Raw genomic sequence first — 24,582 nt, 5'->3', positions numbered from 1 at the left:
TCAGCAAAGTCCTCACTCCAAAAATATCCTCACACAAGGTTCATCCAGATTTACCAAAGCAAACATTTCCTAAACATTTCCTACTCCACAATGGGCCCAACATCTGTCCTTCAATAGAAAAGGTATTTTTTATTTATATTTGTTGTAGATAGAATGCAATAATGGTCACCTAAGTAGCTCTATAAGTAAGTCAAAGAAATACCAAATCCCTAAAATGATAGAATAAAATTAATAACTTTCGTGACCATCTAAAGTAGGCCCACTACGTCCTTTTTTTTTTTTTGGCCCCCCCCAAAGGAATCCTAAATGTTAACTGCAGCTGGCTCGGCAGTGCATTGAAATAGCGCCACTAAAAAAAAATTTCTGGCATCATTCCTGGCAGCGGACTCTCTGTATATGCGTGGCCCCGCATTGGACTGTTTTATAGATGTAAGTAATGCAGGGAATTGTAGTAGCGGTGCTATTTCAAAAAAAAGGAGGTTCCAGCGGAGGGCCACTCATAAGGTTTAGCCCCGCATTGGCCACATCTGGCATTTTTAGCACTCCCCCTCAGCTACACGTGGGAGGTGTCAGGAGGCTTTTGAAGTTACAGGGGCTTCTTGGCAAGGAGTTTAGCGCAGGCATAGTATATAAACATCTTCCGCGCTCAGTAAAGACCCACAAGTCCCCCTAAATTTTCCTAAATTTTTTCAATAAATTTCAAGGTTAGTCCACGACTTTGTCTAAGTTTTTAATTTCAGCCCTTTGTGTATTTGACTTTGACACCCTTGCCTTAGATGGTTGAAAAGGTTATTCATTTTATTTATATTTGTTATCAACTGGTGAGATGTGTCTATTTCATCCATGGAAATATAAAGTAGTTTGTAGATCAATTTGCAGACCAGATTGACTGTGAATGACACTTTTATTATTCATACATTTTTAAAAATTGCAAAGAATCCAAACCAAAATTACATTTGTTACACAAACACATAAATATATTCCGAATAAGATCAGAACCTGAAGAAGCAGCTTGGATAGTCTGTGAAACGTCTTCAACATTAGGACAAAAAACAAATCCAGTTGAATGTGTCAAATATTTGCTACAAAATTGTCGACTGGAAAAGTGACCAACCAGACTGTTCCCTCTGAATGCAATTTGTTGGGTTCCTTTTACTTTTAGGTAATGGCTTTTAAACATATTTTATATTAGCTCATACAAACACTCTCCATCCATCTGATAGTGGCCTGGCCCATCTGTAAAATGTTAAAACTCATTGCGGCCCCTGAGCCAATAGGTTTGCCTTGATATAGATATACAATGACTGAATCAATGAGAGCCGTCACACATATTGCTCTGATCTTGTGAATGCATCGTACAAACATGGCGGTGATGGGTGGAATCACTGCACAGACTGAATCAGGATTATCAGAGCCGGGACAAGGAGAGCCCAGGAAAGGTGAGCACCTGAAAAAAAGAATAAATGTTACTTTACTGCAAAAATCAAGCTGCTGCAAACTCTGTCCTGAATTAGCTAGATTAATCTCTTTAAGGTGAATGAAAGAAAAACATGTCAATATGTAAAGGTAAGTGTTGCCCTTTGCTGGCCCATGAAGATAGTTGTAATTAATCTGGGTATTAGAAATGGGCCCTTGCCTATAATGTTACAAGCACTGAAGACTTTGAATAGAGATGGTTGGGTATGTTTGACCTTAATACCGATAGTACATTTGCTGATATGTCTACAATCGTCAAATGATGAAGTTACCTAAAGTCCCCCGCTATGTGACGTGGCTTTCTTAATAAACCACGCCATGTGATCGCTATTGTGCACAATGATATGGAACGTGGTTATGGAACAAAAAGGCAAACCATCAAATGGTAAAAAAGATGTTAAAGTGTTTTATATTAGGAAAAAATTTAAACAAGATAAAAAAAAACAAGAAAAGGAAAAAAGAATTTCCAGGAGTTGTTTAAAGCTCATTGCACTCACAGAAACCACATTACACCATCCCAAGGTAAATCTAAACCATAAATCAAATTAAGACAATTGGTTTGCTCTGTGTACTTTTTTATTTACTGAAAACTCTGTTTTTATTCTTTTTTTCTTGTTTCTTACTTTGTGCTATTGATATTTCTTTGGTCTCTCTGTGATGGTTCCATGGCAGTGCCTAGGCTTTCCAATGGTGATGACAGTAATATGGTTGCCTATTGACCTAATCATCATCATAATGACTATTCTGCTTCCATAAGGATCTCATATGACGGTGACAACGCTGAGACGGTTATCTCCCAATAAACAGAAGACCCAATGAGCTTTATGGAGGGATCACCATGGATTCAAAGCAAAGCAAAGTTAAATATCTAAATGTTTGTTATGTCCTCCTAACTCTACTTACAGGAACAATTCAAAGAAAATGCAAAAACTTACTGGTGATGGTGGCAGAGCTGGGTTCTGTAGGAGAAATAAAACAGATGCCATGTGACTGGTATAAAAATTGTATTATGTATTAAATACTTTTCCTGATTACATTACATAAGCAAAGCTAATATAGCATGAGAACATTTACAGCACTTTGACAATAATTTCAATCAATTATGAAATTATTATTGATGCAATGTGACAGTATAACAAATACAAGGCATGGTTTCAGACAAGAGCGAACAACCTCATGTCTGCCAATTTCCTGGCCAGCCAACAAGCTTTATCAATGACATTAAGGGCTATTGTGTGTGTAGCAGTTCTTCTGAACAATAAAAAAGAGCATAGTCATTTTTTACTCAAAAGCCCAATATACACTTCTTCCTGGCACAGTTAGCGGGCGGGATCTTTTTCATTTATTCCAGCTTTCGCTCATGCCCACCCGATCTTGTACAGTGCAGGCATGAGATCGAGTGACCTGATTTCCTGAAAATGTAAAATAAGTATTGATCTCACTGCCCATGTGTGAGATTGTCACTTTTTTACATCCCAGGAAAGCCGCCGATGATTCATGCACGATCTTAGGCATGTGCAGAAGGAGCAACCCAACGTTTCATGGGTTATGTGATATCTGTATCCTCGCAAGCTGTGGATTTCCCCTTCTGCCTTTACCATCACGGTAGAGGATAGGCCCTCCCCCAAATAAAAAAAAAATACTTTTTCATTAAATGAAAGCCACCTTTTCATTAGCCACTCTTCTCTATAATGTGATGAGAGGTCCACTTTATCATGAGACCCTTTAGGGCAGTACCACTTCTGCCAGACCCGGCTAAACCAGCAATGGGGCCACCAGCTACAGTATGATTCTCATGAAGAAAATATAGGCTTTACTTTTCAGTACCATTGAGGACGCTATATGGTCAATATGCAGTCAGTCATTCCCAGTACCCCTACACATCTCTCATACCCCGTGGACTATTAGGGTGGCCTAGAATCCCAGTGCTTTCATATCAAATGTTGGCGTGTGTATGGGCTTCTGAGATCGGGGCTGTTCCTTTTTGCCTCTTACCTCTCATTGGCCCATATCAATCAAGTGGCCTTTCTGAAAAGTTGGCAAGGATGAGGGTTGTGTTGTAGTGCTCATACTAGTCTTCATACTAGCATGGAACACAATTATATAAAATAGTTCTTTCAGGCTAATTTTCTAGATGTATATTAGGTTGACTTAATACAATTATTGCACAAATTTAATAACAATAATCCACATGACCTTCAACATTGTGAACAGATATATAATACTTACTAGGAATGACATCAGACAATACATCTGGAAAGAAGAATACATATAATAAATGAAATGAAAGTGCTACTAATGAACAGATTGCTTATATTCCTCATTGTTACTTGTATGTATCTGTTGATCCCAATCATTTTTGCTTCCAGTTCTGCAGGGGTGTAGTCGCCTTCCTGCATAAACTACAGAAAGCAGCGCTGTTATCCAAATATTTCTCCCTGCTTTGATTGATTGACTGAACAATGGCTGACAGCTAAAGATTGTCAATAGGATGTAGAAAAGTAAACTTTTGTATGCAGATATCATGGATTGCACTGACTTGACATTGGGTTAAACTCTGGAGCTACATACTGCATACAAAAGTTGTGTTTTTATCTCTGATACTGATAGCTACTTCAGTCATTTAGCAGTTCGGATTGGGACTTACCTCTTACAGGGGGTAAAACAGGAGGAAAACCATATTAATAAATAATCTGCGTAATATGCTGGTGTCATTTAAATACTGGGTAATAATAACTACAGGTAATAAAATCCCCCTAAAACAAAAGCAGAAGACTTTATTTTCACCTATTAGGCTGATACATAGCTAAATGCAAATCACAATTCCCAATCCAAACTGTATTGGACCACACAAATCGGTAAACAGGATACCTCCACTTATGGTCAAATATTTATAAACATATTTATTTATTATATCTGTTTCAGTTTTCTTTCTACATTGTAGACGATTTGTAATATCCAAGAGACATCCTGCACTGTATTGCCCTGGGATGATCTTTGTTCTAAAAGAAGTTTTGGAATTATTTGAGGTTTATTTCTCACAAGCAAGGGATAATCTTTGAGAATAATAAAAAAAATTTAAACATCCAGTTAGAAGATTACCTGATCGGGTGATTGGCCCAACTCTCAGATCTTGAGAATCAAAGCTTCCAGAACTTCGACTTCTTGTTTCGGAGCAGGACTAGAACCAAACATGGGGTAACATTAGAATAATATGTTATCTATGACATCAACACAGCATTCACCCACCCAAGCTGATGAGTTGAGTTTGTGGACATTTGACCATCACATCTCCTCTATTTGCCCAACAGAATGTGGAAAGTCATACAAAATATTGAGTTTATGTGTGTGGAGGGTCCTGTTAATTCTCCATCATATCAAGGCAGAGTAGACAAATGTGCTCATCTAGCCTTGTGGTCACAATTTCAGCTGATACAAGACTGTGGATCCATAAAGACACGGTGTCACCCTGACCTCAACTCTACTGAACATCTCTGAGGTGAAATGGAATGGTGAGCCAGGACATCTCATCCAACAATAGGACCTGACCTCAATAATGGGGACAAATCTCAACAGACACCATCCAAAGTTTTGTGGAAAACTGTCCCAGAAGATTGAAAAATGTTATAGAACAGTGTTTTTCAACCGGGGTTCATCGACAGGGTGCTGGGGGTTCCTTAAGCAATGAGCAGTTTGAACCTCTCAGGTCAGTATAAGTGACCCCAATGATCTTTTTGGCTATCTGTAAGGGTGACATTCCTCCCACTGGCCAGCAATGTTAGAGGAATTCTTCCCACTGACCATCGCACCAATAAACTGTGAGCTGTGGATATAATTATATTAAAAGAGGTTCCCTGAAGACCTGAAAGTTATTTCATGGTTTATCCTATTTACCGAAAAGGTCATGAAAGGCTGTTATTGGGGGCAAATCTACATTAGTGGCCAAGGTTTGAGAATTGTTTATCCTAGAACATGTGATCATCATGAGTACATAAAATGTTGACAAACCTAATATTTACAATGTAGATAGAAATTCCTAACATTTTATATTTTCATAATGTCTAAGGATGCTGGATCATAAGAAAAATTCTCCCATCATCTATCAGTTTAAAGATTCCTTAGATTGGCCATGATTCTCCATTTCCCCAATACACATTTATGGTGGATAATAAAAAAATGTGGTAATATAAGCACCAAGCCATATTCATTTTTTATTTAATAGTTTTTTTCCCAATTCATAGTGTGGGACCGATCAGAGTGTTCTCTATGCCCAAGGTGTAAATGATCAATGTGAAAAGGATGAATTTTTTTGATTGGGTTGATTTACATTTTTATATTGCTGATTCTCAGTTTGGTTGTTTGTGTGATCTCCATTATTGAGCTGGGTCTGCGATTGTTATTTTCCTTGGAAACCCCACTGAAAACATAAACATTGATCAGCTCGTTGGTTCACAAGCCAGACATCTGAAATATTAAATATTTGATTCTTGTGAATATATAATTTTGGATACATATTCACTATATGAAGAATTTTACTTTTTGTGTTGAGAGAATGTAGTTAACTTTTGTTTGGAATTATCAGATTTTCGGGATTTCTTATAATCAACACCAATCTAATAATTTATTTACCTGTCTGATGAAGATATCTGGGCTGTGAGAACATTTCACCATTCAAAAAAAAAAACAAAACACATTTTTGAGTAAAGGGGTAAGTTAGTAATTTGTGATCATTGATCATATGTGTGTCCTTTAGTTATCAGTAATATCATATTAGGCTTGTGCATTGTGTGTTTGTTGGTGTGCAGCCTATGGACCTCAGGGATAAACCTGGACCTGGACCAGTTTATTACCTGATCTAACCCCTTATTCATAGCGAGTGGCCTACTTACAGGTGCACAGACTCCAGAAGTGACGTCACACAGGCTCACAGCACAGTGAAGATACACAAGGTTATAATTTCCAACAAATTTGAAAACTTGCACAGAGACCCGTCCTTGTCTGGAGACACCATTCTCCAGAACATTGATTGTTTTATCTTGCTTGTTAGGACAGCTAAAGTGAGAAAAAAATTACATTTTATCAATATTACATTTTGGGCTTTATTTAAAAAAAAGGGAAGATAGGTAGGGTAAACCATCCAGCAGCTTCTAATGTGTCTCGGGATACTGGTGGATGAGAGATCTCCACCATTCCAGCATTTTCCACCTTTTCCTCTGTTATGAGGATTCCAGTCTGCTGCTCATATTTTACAGGAGAAAAGCAAGAAGCATTAACAGAACCGGTATCAATAGATGGATTGGATTATTACATCGGAGTTTACCTGTCTTTGATGATGTGGTATTTCAGGCTGTCATTTGCGTATTCTGTTGGGGTGGCATAACAGTTCCTCATTACCAGCACATATTTTGACGTATCCCCACCCTGAACGAAGACTCCAATGTACAAGTAATCCTCAGAGGACAGAACGACTTCTGATCCTTCATATGGAATTGTGTAGCTGCTGTCTTTAAACAGAGCCATTGTGGCTGTGAATTTTCCCGTCCCTCCAACTGTGATATTCACAGAACTGAATCAAAAATAAAAAAAAAAGGTTTAGAGGTAGAGGTCTATTCAGCCAAGAAAGATTTTCTCTGGTTCAGAGATTACAAAAAAATTTGTCAAATAATAGTTTTATTTCATTACATATACATTGATGTAAATTGAATAAGCATATACAACTGTAATAATATGATAATTCATGTAAAAAACTTTAAAACATAAATACATTGTCAAGGTTTATAGTTGAGTGATCATTGATACAGAGGTTACAGTTGTAACCTAGAGGTAGCAACGCGTTTCACAATATCTGCTTCCTCAGGAGACATAGGAAGGTCATGTATTAAAACAACTCCTTACAAATATAAGAATATAATAAAAAAATAATAAAAACAACACTTTTTCAACTTTAATGGCAGATAAAAGAATGGCAAGAATGAAAAAAGAAAAGAATGATGGACTTCATTAGTATTGCAAACAATAATACAGTGCACATTGTACCAGTCGTTCATACATTGGTACCATTAGAAAGGGGTCATAAGAGGAGTCTAGGACCCAATAACGTATTGTAGAGTGCAGACTGGCTGAAACTACATGGACTCTATGGACCTAAATAAATAGAATAAAGCCAGGTCTGCTTCAATTTCAGGTTTGCTGAATCACTCAGGTTCTCCCATGATAGTCTATCTTCTCCAGTCCTACATAGTTTAATAAATATACCAGAAATGTATGAACACCCTTCCAAATGATTAAGTTCTGGTGTTACCAGTGAAGGGTCCAAGTAATGTCACATCATTAGATGTATGAAGATGATCCAAAGGAATGAAGATAAAGATGGTGCAGAGGATCTCATGTGTCCTGCACTGATCCCTGACCTCAACCCCAAGTCAACACGAATGAATTGGAATGGTGAGCCAGGTTTTTTCATCCAACATCTGCCGCTGACTTCACATATTGGGAAAACTTCAACAGACAGAATACCAAATCTTGTGGAAAGTCTTTCCAAAGGAGTATGGTATGGTATAGCCACAAAGTGAGGAACTGGATGCCCAACAAGCTGACATAGGTGAGGCCTGGGGATTGAGACTGTGCATATATCCATCAGAATAATTAGCAATTAGCTCTGATGTTTTATGGTACCAACAAACTACATCATATGTATTGTTTTGTATTTTGTCTTGCTGTGATTTTAGTCCTATAAACTGTTGGAACACACAGACTTGTATACTTATATAAGATATAACATATTATATACATATATTCAATTTTTACCTGATGATAGGACGCAGTGCGAGATTCAGACTAGTCATCATATCCAACTTGTAGACACATAGCAGGGATACAGCCAGGGTATTATTCCTTGTGATTATTCCGCTGGTTTCCACAACAATGTAGAATGTTTTCTTATATGTAACATGAGTTTTGTTTTGCTGTTTGATGGAAAAAAAACATTAAATTGTTATTTGTAAATTTAGCCTCAACCCCAACATACGCTGTCATTTATTTCTTGTATTTATATATCGCCGACATATTAGACAACACTGTACAAAGTCACTATTAGTGCTATCAGTATCTTTCCCTCAGAGGGGCTCAATATTTAACGTCCCCCCATAGTCATATGTCATTAACATAGTTTAAGGGCAATCTTGAGGGAAAGCCAATTAACGTAACCGCATGTTTTTGGGCTTGGCAGGAAACCCACACAAACACATGGAGAACATACAAACTGATACAGATAGTAGATAGTGTCCTGGCACAGATTTGGACCAGGGACCCAGCACTGCAAAGAAGATACATAGTCATATAGTTGTTCAAGTGGAAAAAGGCATAAGGCTACCAAGTTCAACCACTGCGAAATTAACATTTCCTAGATTTAACCCTATAGATTGGAGGATCCAGAGGAAAAAAAAATGAAAACCCCATAATCCTGGTTCAATAGGCTCAAACAGTGGAAAAAATCATTCATGATCACTATAGTGCTAGCCACTGAGCCAACCATGGTACCAAGTAGCCCCAAGTAAGAAACCACATTATTACACATTTTTTACATTGCTCTTGAATTATTTATTTTTGATTATGGAAATTGTAATTGTAGTCAATTGTAGGGAAACAATAATACCAGCAGCTTTGGAGAACACTTACATATATCTGCACATCACAACTTCTGGACTCTGCAACATTTAGGGGTGCCAGGACTGAAAATGTATTTGTGGCATTGTCATCCTCAAAGCCGAAGCAGTGGCTGTCCATAACATGTTCCCGATCGAAATATATATCCAGCTCCTTCATCTGACACTTCTGGAAGGAGGCCTTCATCTCATGCTGCCCACAGCTCAGCTCAGGGTGTAAGTGTGATAAATCTTTAAATGGAAAATTGGTAATATTTCTAAATTTCCCACTGTGCCCAATGATTGAACCACAACATAAACAATTCCCAGGAAAAGGGAATAAAATGGAGGTTTTTGGTTAACAAGGCAGGAGTGTGTCTCCTACAATCCACTGTTCATTGCTATGTGGGCAGAGAGCAGGCTGGTATTGGCATGGCAGGAAGTTAATGAGGTTGGGTGGGAGGACAGAGGCAAGTTTAGGCTGCCACAACCTTACTAGACATTGGGTGACAGCTAGTGACTTATTGTTGTGTGTATGAAGCTTTGGGATGTAGATGAGCATTAAAGTAAAGTAAACTCTGGGTGACATTTTGTGCGTAACATAATCAATCATCTCTCCGAGCCTCCATGCAGCCACGTCCTGTCTATATGGCTGCATTGCTTTTTTTGGGCAAACGGTGATTTCCTAACGGTGATTTAGGTGCATAGTTATATAGTCAGTTTGGTTGAAAAAAGACAAATCTCCATCAAGTTCAATCACTAGGGAAACATTCATATCCCAGATAAAAACCCTATGGACATATATGGGCAAAAAAACCCTAGTTCAGTTTGCTCCAACAGGGGAAAAGATTCCTTCCTGTTTCCATGAGTTAATCAGACGTTCCATGGGCCAACAGTGGCCACGCCTGTGTAATGTGGGTGCAAATAGGGGTCTCTGTTGGATGCCCATGTAACAGGACAGAGTATTTCACCTTATAGCAGGAAGTGTTTAAACAGGGACCTTCATGAAAAATACAGACATTTATATTATTTACATGTTGTTTCATTTTTACCATTCCTAAGTTTATCCAAACCTTAAATTGAATGTTAAGCTTTAACTGGTTTGCTAATAGTAATAAATGACTGCTAGATGCCTACAACTGTGCCCAAAGATGGAGGAACCCCAGCATACATACCAGAGACTTTATACTGATCCTTGCAGTAACATCCGTATCCTTTATCGCTCAGCTGCCACTCCTCATCTGCTTTACAAATCCCAATAACTGTAGAAGCATCTAAAGAGAGCAGAGGATGTTGATGAGGACCAACCAAACATCTGGGTCAAATAGAAGTCATACAGAAACCCATAATATATAGAGGAATGAGCAAATTGGTTTTAAAATAAGACTGACGACAGTTTGTTGTTTGTTTTTTCTTTTTTATTCTTCTGAACAATAAATAAAAAACTGAATAAACACTGGATCACCAATCTAGATTAAACAATAGATCATCCTATTCGTCCTCACTAACATGGATGAGCAGAAGATTTTGTCAGATTTGATTATGTTGCAAAACCAATCAGTTTCTTCTGCACTTTTGAAATATAATTGATATTATCCTTTCATTTTATCATGTGGTATTGCTATGAAAGACTATGAAAGATAAAGCAGTGAGTGGTTTAAAGTCCCTTTTACTATCTTAACCCAAAGCCAAGAATGTAAACACAAGATGGTGGCTCAGTGGTTAGCACTTTGGTCTTTGCAGCGCTAGGTCCCAGGTTGGAATCTCAGCCAGGACACTATCCGCATGGATTTTGCACATTTTCCTCTTGTTTGTAGGCACTCCGGTTTCCTCCCACATCCCAAAAACATGCAGTTAGGTTAATTGGCTTTCCCCCAAATTGTCCTTTGACTGTGTTAATCACAAATGACTATGGTGGGGCAGAATGTGGGCCCCTTTAAAGGGACATTTAATGACATGACTATAAACTTTGTACAGCACTGCTTACAAGTCAGCGCTTTATAAATACAAAAACACAAAATAATAAATATGAGGATTAGGACATATTTCTCCAACAAGTACTGCTGTTGTATATAAAATGTTGGACTGCATGGGTTAGCAGAGTGTTTAACAAAACTGTGTTTATCCACACAAGTTTAATACGGGGAAACCAAAACACCCCTGAAATGTGTTGGCTTGTTGGACCATGAGAAAGTAAATATTATTGAACTTTTTTGTGCATTGGTTCCTCTACACATTCCATCTCAACCATGAGATCACTGAGGGGTCTATGGGCATGGTCTGATTTCCTACCCACCCTAACCACCCTTTTCATCACTTACCTGTACAATATGACAATGTGCAAACAGAGCCTGGTGTTCCGATTAATTTGTACACATGGTATCCCCCAGGACAAGCCTTGACCTGGATAGTCGATGTCCATTGACAGCAGTTTCCACTCCAAGAGGCACAAGCAGTGCGATTCACGATGCCATCACTAATGACTGGATGTGTTCCACTCATCCACACTGGGGCATCGGTATTACATCTACGTTCAGGTACACAGGTTTCCGGCATACGAACACCTGCACTGCCAACAAACTGATACCATCCATTCTTAGAGATATCACAGTTATTGGTTAGGGATATTGTGTTGTCTGTGCTTCTCCAGGGCTCATTAAGCACTATGTGGTTTACACAAGGATCAGAGCAATAATAGGAGCCAAGGGACTTGGTACATTCAATGCCAAAGCCACAGTCACCTCTCCAACACTCATCGATCTCACAATGGAAGCCATCTCCATAATACCCAATGGGGCACACACAGGAATAGTCATCAAATTTGTTCATGCATGTAGCCAAAGGGTGACAAGCGTTCAGGCTAGGAATGTCACATTTATTGAGGTGAATACAGGCATCATCTAATTGGTTGTAACCACTTGGACAGATGCAGACATAAGAGCCAAAAGTGTTGTGGCAAGTGCCAACAGAACAGTTGTGTGTCCAAGAGTAGGCACACTCATCAATATCCGAACAGTTGAATCCATCTCCAATGAAGCCGTTGTTGCAGGAACATTGCATGGAATCAGCATATTCCTCACATAAAGCATCAGGATGACATTCTGAACAATTTACTGCAGCTGAGGAAAGAAAGTACAGGAAATAAATAATCAATATACAAATGTGCCCCCCCCCCCATACATTTTCTTGCTAACTCATACCAATTCTTGTCAACACCAATCATACTAATTCCTACTCATACCAGTGTATAGTGAGCCCAGAAATGTACATTTATATGTCTGAGCTAATGTTGCAGGGTTATTATTGACATTTCTAGTATTCTATCCAGCTAGTCTCCAGGAAAAAGGTATTCCTGTGCCCAGATTACACACACTAAAGTATTTACATGTGCTAAACATGCATAAACGTACGCTTAGAGAAGACATACTTATCTCTGTATATATAAGCACTTTGGAGAAATTCATTTTCAAATTTTACAAAACAAGCAATAAACTCCCTTTTATTATGAGAACCTAAGCTTGGCAGCCTACCAGCCCTATGTGAATATCAAAAAAAAAAATAAATAAATAAAAAATGAGGTAGAAGAAATAGCACAAAGAGCCAATCAGTCCCCATGCTAACAATATGATTCTTGATACTTGGAGGGAGCAGGGGATGAGCTCAGCATTGTACAATCTGTGCATTCTTTGTGCCCATAGAAAGTCAGCATCCCTAGGAGTCTATATGATTTCCAATGGGGGATCAGACACCTTTATGTTTGCTCCATGCCCTCTATGTCATTGTCTATACCAGCCCTTTCTCCACCATTTTACTATAAGAGGACCCATAAAATAAATTTCAGATATGAGGGAACCCCGACATTATTTATGAGATGCCCAATATATCAAACATCAGCCTAGTGGTCAGTGGGAAGACTGTCTCATACATTGCTGGACATTGGGAAGAATGTCACATTTACAGTTAGCCAAATAGAACATTGGAGCCTGTTAAACCAATCTGAGAGGTTCAAACTGCTCTTAGGTCCCCTAGCGCCTTTTGGAGGAGCCCTGGTTGAGAAACATTGATCTATACTATACTATCCTATATTATTCTCTGCCATTAATACAAGTTTGAAATATCCAGTGTTTTGTGTTAGGAACGATTGGATCCTTTGCCCAGACACTCCAATTATACATAGTGATATAGACTTTGGGATAACCAAACATTTGTATCTTTCATCCATATATAATGACTTCCCCTGGGCTGCCTGAGCATACTAGTGCTGCTGGTCCCACCCAGGACCCACATTAGAAGAATACACAGCAGTGAATACATTTTCTTTTTTTAATTTGTGGAATAAGCTATTTTAAAATCGAGGATTCCTGAGGAAGCAGATCTTGCGAAACGTGTTGAATACTAATTGAGACTGGTACGCATGTTATGTATACAAGATAGAAACGCTTTCATCTTTTAATGATTTTTTTGTGAGATGCAGTTCGATGGCAGGTGCTTTAAAAGTCTTTAAAGTGTATTGTAGCAAATTTTGAATGTGACGCCATACTTTATACTCGCTCATACTCTGCTGTAGCGCTGAAGGATAATAGTGTTTGATAATCTCACCCTACACATCCAGCACTGGGGTATCAACTCTTTAATCTAATTTGATCCCCTGACCTATTTAAAGTCCCTATGGTGCTGATGAGTTCAAAGAGTTTTCACCTCTTTCAAACAAATCCCTCTGAGAACCCGAAGCTAAATTTACTACCCTAGAAAATGGACACCAATCTCGTTGTAAGTACATCTAGTTACTGTTGACACATCCACATAAGGTGTTTGAAATTCGAATCTCCTAAATCCCCTAAAGAAGCTATTTGTGAAACGCGTTAGTAAATTAGGACTTATCCACCCAATTTGTGATACTCTGTCACATAGATGGACGTATGCATGTCATGATATGGATGTACTTGACGTAAGCAGTAAGAGATATTCAGATGTACAAATGTTTTGATAAATAAATATCATATATATATATATAATGTAATACTAATTTTAAAATATATAACTACCTTTTTTGTAATATTTTTCATTTTGCCTAACAACCAAAAAACCCCATTTTACAGTTGTTTTTTTTTTTTGGTTTTTTGGTTTTTTATCAATATCTTAGGGACTGGTTGCTGTATAATCACTTTAACAAGGTAATCTTTTATCCAACACCTGTGTACTTTATACTTGTTCTTTGTTTAGATGATAGGAACTTACTGTCTATATTATACAACCTACAGTAAGTAAATGCAATGTTCTGAGTCTGTCTCCGGGCATGGGAATGCAAAAAAAAGGCCAAATATTGCAAACAGCACTTGTTTGTGAGTGAAACCATTGCAAATAAACATTTTTTTCTTATTTTGTGCAATTGTTCATTCTCATCTGCAGTGATTGGTCAGCAGGCACCTACTGCTCCCATATACATTACATTAAACTTATGTATATGGTAATCTAAATAACAGAACGGAACAATCAAAGTGTCCTTGGTAGAGAATACAGCAATAAAATGTCATAGATACTTCCTACATTACAAGTTGTTCTTAGACATTACAATGACAGCGGAAACAAGGAAGGCAAATGCAAACTCTGATAAGTGTTGTGTGAGGACATAAAATAACACTTACATGATATATTCGTGGCTGAAAGAAAAAAGAAAATAATTAATTAACAGGAAAAATAAGCAGCCTAACATTAAAATTACTGAAGGAGTTTATTGATTCATTTTGTCTTGTATTCATATAGCACTGACATATTACACAGCGCTGTACAAAGTCCATTGTTATAACGCTAACTGTCCCTCAGAGGGGCTAACAATCTAATGTCCCCACTATAATCATATGTGATTAGCATAATCTTGGGACAATTTTAAGGGAAATCCAATTAACCTAACAACATGTTCATTGGGTATATGGTAGGAAACAAAGTACCCGGGGGAAACTCACACAAACAGGGGGAAAACCTGCAAACTCCATGCAGATAGAGTTGTGGCTGAGATTCTAACCTGGGATTGCAAAGGCAGGAATGCTGAGTTTAGGTTGTTCATATGAAAATTAAAATGATTGGTGTATTTGTATTTATTTCTTGTGTTTGTTTTCTTTGCAATAATCATTTCTATGGACAAAACTAAAAACACATGGTTACTATTATTATTTGTACTGGATTATATACTGCTATGTTGTGCCTAGATCGATCAGAAAAGCAGGGGATGGTCTCATATGCACCCAGCTGAATAGACTTAGTCCAAACTCTGCTATTCAGTGTGAGGCAATGCTGGGCTTTCTTAGAAGCAAGCCTAGCATACTCTGACTTTTTAAAGTTTAAATGCAATGGAAATATTTTAACATGAAATAAGACATAATCGATGCAACAACTAAGAAAATAACAAACTTGAAATAGGAAAACATAAAAACTAGGATCTAGTTATAGCAATATTGATGGATGTTACCTATAAATCCTTGCACTCGAATGGCATGGAATCCTCCTGCATTGACATCAATATTATAATTTCCTCTTGGAGGTTTTTTTACAAGATTCATGGAGCCCCATGTTTCTGTCACCAGCTGTTCCAGGCGAAGCACTGTACCTGCACCAAGAAACAAAGATCATTATTATAAACCCAGAGGTCTGCTATTAAGCCAACAAAGTTCCATGCAATTCTTCCCTAACCAAATATCAAAGTGCTGCTTCTCATATTAGGGAGAATGGCAGAGAAACTCAAATAAAGCCATCCACCTGTGTCTGGCACGCTCAGATAATGGCAGCCCATAGAACAAATGTACAATGAGCATTCTCAGGGCCAGATTTGTGAAAAGGCCACACAGGACATAGCCAGGACGACATGGCCATTGGAGGGTATACTCAGAAGTCTGCTGTACCTGCAAGAATGGTTTATTTCTTTCTTCTTCTTTTGCTCTCATTCTCTCTGAAAAGATAGAACCATAAGGGGGCGCTATGTATTGCACAGCATTAGTTGGACCCTAAGAAGGACCAAGGCACAATTTAAAAAAAAAACAGCCTTGTCTTCTTCAGAGCCTCCATAGGTCAGGATGTGCTGTAGACATACCCAGCTTCAGTCATTGTGCACAACAGAGTGGACAGAATAGAACAAAGTACCAAATCAGTGGGCAAGGGAGTAGTTGATATTGGTCAGGGTTTAGGCAGGCAAGCAGGTGTGGTCAGGAAACATAGCCAGGGGTCTAGTACCCAGAGAAAGCTAGAAAGAGACACGGGTGACACAGGGGTAACAAAGACACCGGGGGACGAAGGAGACACAGGAAGAGATTGGTAGCACTGATGACACAGGGGTCACCAAAGACACAAAGGAACACAGGAAACAAAGGAAACACTGGGAAAACTGGAATAGAAAGACACACAAGGGGACAGAGGAACAGCAGACTGGACAAGAATGGGTAGAACACTGAATTAGGCAACAGCCGATCAGGAAACATTTTCAGCAGTGCTAGGGGGCTCAGCAATAGTCTGATAACACGTTCCTCGAAAACAGAGCACTGACTGGATAAATACTGAATACAGAGTGTCAGTTAAATAGCCAGGGTCAAACAATAGGCTCCAGCGGGAGGGATGATGCATATTAAACCTGGAAAAACAGGCAACCTATGGTCAGAATTGTCACCACTGCTGCCCTCCTTTGTTCTCTATGGAGCTGCTGCTGGGAGAAACTACATGTACGTCTTCCCCCGAGGAAGCAGTTCCCTGGCATGAAGAAACGGGAATCACGCTGCAGCCTCATCTCCAGTCTTTAGCCATAAAAACCTTCTTCCATGACAGTTGGGAGGGGGTAACACAAGGTAGATGGCTTAGGGGAATAAAAAGTACAAATTTGGCCATGAGTAAAGCCATGGAGGGGCAGAAAGGTGTAAAATTCTCTTTCCAATGTTTACATTTGTAAAAAAAAAATCATAAACAATACCCCATATAAGTCCATGAGTGTTCAACAAAAAACATATTCTCCTTTCTATCATGTGTTCCTTTATCCCTCATGTTTTGAGATCATGTACATGCCTGGTCCCTATTACTAAATAAATGACCATGAAAGAAAAGTGCTGACTTACCATTAGGTCCCATAAGACGTAAGGAATGGATCACTCCATCTGTGGTGATCATCAGTGAAGAGAAAATGTCATTGACCGAGAAGTATTCATTATGAACGAGGTTTGTAAAGTCCCCAGAGAAGAGGTGCTTTGAACTGTTAACTGGTATTGAAAGGGTATAATCCAAGTAATGAAACACCTAAAATACAAAATATATATATACATTCAATGCCAAAGCCATGGGTCAATATGGAGTTGTGCTCCCTATCCAGTGCTAAGGAAAGTCCTGTGTGCTCCTCAGGTGAGCGGTTTATGAAAATCTGACCTTCTAATCTAAATAAATTTGTTGGACATTTAATCCCTAAACCATAACCATCAATATGGAACTGCCCTCCCTTGGTGGCAAGTACATCCTGCACTCTTGGGGAAATTTCCACAACAAGGTTGTCTGTGGGGATTGCACCCATTTATGAGGTCAGGTACTGATGTTGGATAAGAAGGTGTTTTGGGTCAGGGTTCTGTGCAGGACACTCCACACCAATCTGATACAGTCATGTCTTTATGGTTCTGTCTTTGTACCCCGAGACACAATCATTGGGGAAAAGAACCTTCGAAAGAGTTTGGTGTTATATATTTGTGTAGGTTGATTCCCTATCCCACATTTGTAATGATAACAATGGAAGGCATCCAAGAGCCATCCTTCTATTGAGCTCTGAGCAAGAAAGGTTTTCATTGATTTCTTGTGTTCTGACCAAAAATTATCAGATGGAAACTACTTACTTTATTCAAATCTTTAAGGGGTATTTTAAATAAGTGTCCGAAGCTGATAGATGAAATATCCCTGTATATAGTGTAATCGGGACTGTCTTCTGTTCCACACAGCCCGGTGATGAGAAAAACTACCTAAAGGGAGAAGAAAAAACACAAAGTGGAAAATAATAAATGTGAACATCTGAGAGATTTCTCTGTTTTGTGTTAGTAATATTCTGCACTATAATACTTCCAAACTATGGATGATGCATCACTCCAATAAAGTCCATAGGACCCCTTTAGTACCTCACTACAATTATAAATAACCGGTAGGACATGATTTTTGCTCTGGGTAGGGTATATTATTGGGTAAAATACACAGAGTGAGGGATTAGCTCCCTTTGCACTCACTGCAGAGAGGCATTTCCAATTATTTCATGGCTCTTTTTATTGACAAAAATATCAACAAACAATCTTCCAGGTTTTTCACTTGTCCTCATAGCATGCCAAAAAATCCCTGCAAATGTAGCCTCCTGGCCCTCTTTATTTTAGCCCCATCAGACCTCAGCTTTGGGGGATCTCCTGGCCTCTCCCAGCATTCAGGCTGCATCCAGTCTCCTCACCTGAACCACCCGGCTTGAGGCTTCTCCTCCCCCCAATGTCAGACCTGATCCTTTTTATCATCATTGGCCAGGTGCTTCCTAGCTATCTTCAATTTCTGGCCTAAAGGTGAGATGGAGTGCCTGTCCCACTCATTCCTTTCAGGCCTGGATCCCAAAGAGCTGCAAATCTACTCATGGCCCTATCCAGGCCCTTTAATCTCTTTTTCAGGCAAGGGTAGGAGAGATGATGCCAAATACCCTCTTAATTTGGAATCACACCTTTAATTCTTCTACACTTAACTTTTGGTTTTACAACAGAATTTAATACTCTGCATTTGCCTTACAGTTCCTGGAAAAGGAGATACCAATAGTTCCACTGACATATCTGGGGCTAAGTTTGTGCCGGCCAAGGCTGGGTATAATGGACATAGAAGTAGTATCAGACACTTCAATTATCACACATATGCTGTTCATATATACACATGTATTACAGTTAGGGCTAATGTTCTCTGATGTATATTGTCATTTAAATACATCATAAAGTTTCAACATCTGTAATAAGTGGGTTTCATACCTGGGACTTGGTGCTCCCAATAAGTGAAAAGACTTCATTCACCAAAGCACTGTTAGAATAATCTTTAGCTGAAGCATCTGTTAACACCAGGATGAATGATTGGTGCGGAGAGAACAGGAGGGCCTGCCGTATTCCTGCTATTGCCAATTCTGCACAGTCTCCACCTCCGGTTGCTGTCAGACTGTTGAAGAAAGCATCAAATTCGTCCTTTGTCTCCGTGATCCTAACAGGTCCCACATCTGGAAATGAAATAACAATAGGTTTAGCTGTGTATATTGAAATAAAGAACAAAGAACATTTCTAATATGTCCTATGCCAGAACCAGCTGCTGTTGAGTAATCTTAGATTGTGATATTGATTTTCTCCACTAAATTTTCCCGAGTTCAATTTCTTCATTCTTCAATATATCTTACAATGAAAGTGGGACAGGATGTCACTTCCTGGTTCCATAAGTTAGTAATTGTGTAAATATTGTATTGAATTACATTTCATATTTGGATTTTTAGTTTAGTTGTGGTGATTTCTTGTCAATTATGGAATACAAATTAAAGAAGCTATTCACCCAGCACTATGACTCAATGACAACGATCACATCACATGCCAACTTTGACCAGCTTGGAAAAAAAATCAATCAACAAAACCGTCAGAAGGGACAACTATTGCAACAAATTAGAAGATGTTAAACTTGCCACATATATACCCCATGTTCTTTGCTTATATCCTATTGGGGCCATTGGTCATGAAATCATGAAATGCAACATTTACATCTTGGAGCTTCCTATCCTTTAGTGTGGGTTGTCTCCTGCTGGATTTCTCCTAAGTTTCTCCAGTCTTAAAAGACAGTTCAGTTACATTAAATGGCTGCTGAATGTTTGGGCAAATCCAACAGTGCAAACAAGCCACTGAAAGGTTGTAGAAGGTTGAATCAGAGAAGGTTATAGAAGTATCTTCGGCTGGCACTTTTTATGACAGTAGTTATCAGGAGGACCAGATCAGTGGTGAGTGCACTGATCATAAAAGAGAACTTACTTTTTTTTTTACCTGTTCATGGGTTTTGGTCTATTTGTAGTGGTGAGCCTCGTAGAAGACATAATTGTGCTGGCCAATGTGCCAATAATATGCATATTGGGCTTTATAAGGAAAGAGAAGCCACATGACCCCACTTGTAATAGGCTGTGAATTTTCTGGCAGATAAAAGTTTGGATGGTACAATGGTAAGGTGGTTAATGGTTAATGCGTATGCGTGTAATACAGGAAGTGTAAAGAATAATTACTTTGGGAAGCAGAAGACTCTCCAGTTGTTTAGGGTGTTTACCTTTCCTCAATACAAAATATTTTTTTTGATTGTGTGTGGAGTGATCTTTAATAATATTTAGTGTTGTTTTGGTTAAGATTTAAGAATAAAATCATACTTGGATCATTAAACTCCACCATTGTATACTGTCGGACACCACATGGGAATTTGGCTGCCACACGATCAAGAAGCCAGCTGTTCACAACCTTCAGCTCAGTGAAATCATCATGCATGGATCCAGTGGTGTCCACCACATAGGACAATGATGAAGACTCTGGGGAAACAAAAGATTTAAGGTTCTTACTATCAAAACAGTGATCTCTGTGTATTTTGGGTGCTGAGAATCCCTTTTTATGTTGCTTCTCTTCAGGACCCCACTAGAGATCTCAATACCTAAATAATATGCTCACCATCCAATAATGTAAGTTTTCAAAAACTCATTGTAATGAAAAATCTCTATTGTGTTAGTCTTTAAGAGTAGAGGAAGAAGCAGTGGTGTCACTTTCCCTGTCATGAGTGCACCGAATGGGCAAATAGGCCGCTAAACTCAAGCACTGCAAAATAATGGGAGATCACAAGTTTCTTCATGTCCATGTTAAGAGGATATTGTGTCTAGCAATGACAGGGAAAGCAGTCTCGAGGGATTTTTCTTAAGGCACAGTGTGAACTTTCTTTTCCTCCCACTCCCTTTTATATCTATATCTATATCTCTAATCTCTATCCTTCTATCCTCCCCTCCTCTCTCAACACAAACCCAACTACATAAATTATAGCTGTGATACACATGGCCAGACTTCTAAAGGAGCCACTTAGGCTGGAACCTGGTGTGGCATGGTTATTAGAGGGCGAGACCTTCCATATGAACTGTAGGCACATCTCTCTCTAAGAAATTATTTTGAAGAATATGTAAGACAGAAACAGAATATAATGTACGATGCATACCTGACTGTGAGACGCATGTTCTATCTTCTCCAAGTTTGGTTAAACCTGTTAAGAATCACAAAGCAAAAAACCATGAAAATCCAGCCAAAGCCTGTTTTATAGCTTTTCTCTGTGTAAAGGAAAGTTGGATCTTCTGTAACATTTTATTGCTGTCTCTATTCCTGCTGGGGAGAATATTTCTCACTTTTTGTCTTGTTGGAATCTTTAAACACATATCACTAATATGTGAAAAAACAAGATAAAGATAAAGAAGGTGACATTTTCTGTATTCCATCTAAAAAGAGTTGGCAGCATTCAGTCTTTATGATTAAAATTTAAACAGACCCCAGTGCCAAAACTGAAGAAAAAAAATAGGTGCCAGGGTTTCATGACAAGGTGGCAGGAGAACCAGGTAGTCGGAAAATGTATGGCCGGGTTGGGGGGGTGAAAGGTGATTGGCTGGGGGGGGTTAAAGGTGGAGATAAAAAGAGTCGATAAAAGGGGGTGAGGGGAAGGACACAAACAGGCAGAGCTGGGAGTAAGAAAGTTTCCCACCATCCCCATTTTTTCTGAAGTTTGGGTGGCTGGGGTTATGGTTATTGGTTAGGTTTTTACTGTTGGGGGGTTGGTTTTAAATAGTGGCGATGGCCCTCTGAATTGGAAAGTGAATGGAAAAGGAAAAATATTGGTAGGCCTGGAAAGGGTACGGTGACTGGGGGCCAAAAATATCAATCCATGGCAGACCTAAGGGGCTGGAGATTGTTTTGTTGATGAATATTGAGCCTTCCTAGAGCTGTAGCCAGGGAGTGATGCTTGTTGTAATTTTGGTAGGTGAAGTTATTTTTAATGTACATTAAGTCATTTTTATGTGCAATTAAGTTTATTTTGAAAAAAGTTATTTTATATATTAAACGGCTGTCATAATTGGTGTTTGCGTCATGTACCTTATGCTAGCACAAATTTAGTAAAATTAGGATAGAAAATAGGGATAGTTCAAGGAAAAAGAATCCAAGGGGACACAAATAAGGCGATTTCCAGTGGTTTTTATAGAAAGGAAATAACCTTACTTGGGATTTTGGGAAATGTATTCATCAATCCTAAACCTGCTTGTGCCAAGAAGAAATTCCTTTTGTTGACAACAATCAGTTTTATTGAAATGATTGCATTTGTCCCCATCCAAGGTACAATGTACAGCCTGGGTCTAAATCTATAGGACTCCCCAGGGACAGACTTGTAGGCTATATGGATTCACTTCAGCAGGTTCTATCATTTACTTTCAGTATTATATAAGACATATTAGAATATTAGAAGACATACCGTACTGTCCTGTGGCTTGGATTGCCCCATAGGTATAAAGTGATGTGCTAGACACAACAAGCAATAATAAAAGAAGCTGATGCATGATTCTCCGAATATTTCCTATAAAGAAATAAGAAATAACATTTACCGAGGGTTCAGATCAAGCTCTTATGACTCCTGCAGACTCTCCCCTTACCTGAAACCCCGGAGATATTGTACAATAGCTTTGTTTCTCCTCCTTTTATGTACAATTATAAGAGGAAGTAAAAGTTCAAAAATCAAATATTGATTACCAATGTTTAATTTTATAAACGCCTGTATGCTACTTTTTCTATTCCTTTAATCTGATAAAATGAAAATTACAATAAAAATATTAAAATTTATTTTATTTTAATTTATAAGTTTATTGCCGTACATTAGCCCCCTTATTTTATTGGCATTGGGTTAATGTGCTGACTTTGCTTATTACCTTTGGTTTTCATAGAAAAGGAGTTTAGTGCTTGTCTACTACATATGGGAAAAAAAGTTTGTGGCCTCTATGAAGACTCTGCACTTATTTTTTGGATACTTATGTTTGAAAGAGACAGCAAAAAGCAGGCGCTGGTCCTCACATGATTACCGGATAAAATGGCAACACCAAACTATTTATTAGATATTATAAAGTCTCTGTGTTTTTCCTAACACATAGGGCTCTATTTATAAAACAGGGAATCGGACATTCCACAAACAATCCCTCGTGGGAATCTTCCAGGTCCACGTGTTTCAATGGCAGTAATTGATTAAAACCAGTGAATGTTTGAGGGAATGTTTACTTCCCTGTTTTGTAAATAGAGTATTCATGGTATTCAATTTTTACTTTACTAACTATACATATGCAGGATATGTCTACAACATATGCACAGTTCTGCTTGTCCTATCTAATCCTCTTATTTAAGCCTCTTATCTTGCCTAAGGCTGCATACATACATTAGATTTTTATTGTTGAAAAGGATCTTTCACAAGTGGGCCTGATTCATCAAAGCTCTCCAGGACTTTGTGAAGACAGACTATCATGGGAGAATCTGGGGATTCAGCAAACTTTGAATAGTTTTCTTAAAATGATTTGCTACTAATTGACAAATGTTTTCAGTTTTGGACCAGAATCATCCTACGTTTTCTGGATCACCCAGGTTGTCCCTTAATAGTCTATCTTCTCTAGTCTTGGAGATCTTTGGTTGAATCTGGTCCAAAGTGTTTATTAAATGAAGAACAGTCTACAGAGGAAAACAAAATGCTACAGAGGCATTCCTATGAATGTTTAGCGCAATGAAAACAAGTAGAACAGACAAACGGCATGGACACTCAACAAATGCTTCTTTTGCCTGTTGATATGCTCCAGCTGATGGCACTGGCATTGCATTGATGGGCACGTCCCGTGTCCATTTGGTCTAGGTTTCTTTGAGGGTCATCAGATAGTTGTGAGGTCTGTAAAGAAGGCAGGATACCTATAAGTTGGTTCTTCAATATACAAACTACATAAACCACAACTGGCGCAGTGTGTTCTTCCTGCTCAAGGTGAAGCTATCTTCCCTTCTGGCTCCAGCTGAGCTCTCCTTTCCTCATTCCACATTCCTACCAAGGCTCACCAATTATCAAGCCAAATTCACCATCTCAAGGACATTTTATATAAATCCTGATTTTATACAACTAATGTCGTGCACAGCAATATGAATGATGAATATTTATTGTACAAGGAAATGGTAAAGAATATTCCTTATCAGATAATTACAAAAGAATTAGCCAGCAATAAATGGCAGTCAAAAGATTACAAAGGTGTTGATAATCATTTTGACTTTTACCTGGTAATGTATTGGAGAAGTGGAAATATTTTCTCTGTTTAAGTTTTTATTAGAAAATGTAGCATTTATTTCATGGTTGTTGTAGGCCGGGTTTTTTCTATCAGGGTTCTTCC

General features: G+C 38.5%; 1 protein-coding gene across 3 annotated transcripts; it reads right to left on the bottom strand.

Moving 5' to 3' along the window:
* Window positions 1-885: 885 nt before the first annotated feature.
* Window positions 886-22,747, bottom strand: LOC140334799 (uromodulin-like). 3 transcript variants are annotated; one of them, XM_072417040.1, is made up of 18 exons: window positions 22,650-22,747; window positions 21,354-21,398; window positions 20,530-20,685; window positions 19,118-19,356; window positions 17,972-18,094; window positions 17,213-17,390; window positions 15,586-15,723; window positions 14,765-14,779; window positions 11,441-12,238; window positions 10,295-10,393; window positions 9,154-9,371; window positions 8,284-8,441; window positions 6,797-7,042; window positions 6,366-6,528; window positions 4,579-4,657; window positions 3,706-3,729; window positions 2,412-2,435; window positions 886-1,447 (listed from the first exon to the last, which is right to left on the bottom strand). In XM_072417040.1, exons 1-18 carry the CDS (start codon window positions 22,732-22,734, stop codon window positions 1,383-1,385), a joined length of 2,853 nt encoding a protein of 950 aa, XP_072273141.1. In that variant the 5' UTR covers window positions 22,735-22,747; the 3' UTR covers window positions 886-1,382. The 3 variants fall into 3 exon arrangements, 2 of the variants coding, with proteins under 2 accessions (XP_072273141.1, XP_072273143.1); XR_011921619.1 differs by lacking the exon at window positions 6,366-6,528 and having other exon boundaries at window positions 1,360-1,447; XM_072417042.1 differs by lacking the exons at window positions 886-1,447; window positions 2,412-2,435; window positions 6,366-6,528 and having other exon boundaries at window positions 3,359-4,657.
* Window positions 22,748-24,582: the final 1,835 nt, after the last annotated feature.

Source organism: Pyxicephalus adspersus, chromosome 7 (assembly GCF_032062135.1).
Source record: "Pyxicephalus adspersus chromosome 7, UCB_Pads_2.0, whole genome shotgun sequence".
Lineage (NCBI taxonomy): Eukaryota > Metazoa > Chordata > Amphibia > Anura > Pyxicephalidae > Pyxicephalus > Pyxicephalus adspersus.
Note: the sequence above shows the minus strand (reverse complement) of the source record. Positions and strands in the feature narration are given on the sequence as shown.

What these genes read in the sequence shown, in the direction of transcription:
- LOC140334799 (XM_072417040.1), bottom strand. Translation starts at nt 22,734, where the DNA reads ATGCATCAGCTTCTTTTATTATTGCTTGTTGTGTCTAGCACATCACTT. An exon ending in CACATTGTCATATTGTACAG is followed by an intron (nt 10,394 to 11,440) that starts GTAAGTGATGAA and finishes TGCTCTCTTTAG; the next exon opens with ATGCTTCTACAGTTATTGGG. An exon ending in GCACTGCGTCCTATCATCAG is followed by an intron (nt 7,043 to 8,283) that starts GTAAAAATTGAA and finishes TTTTTGATTCAG; the next exon opens with TTCTGTGAATATCACAGTTG.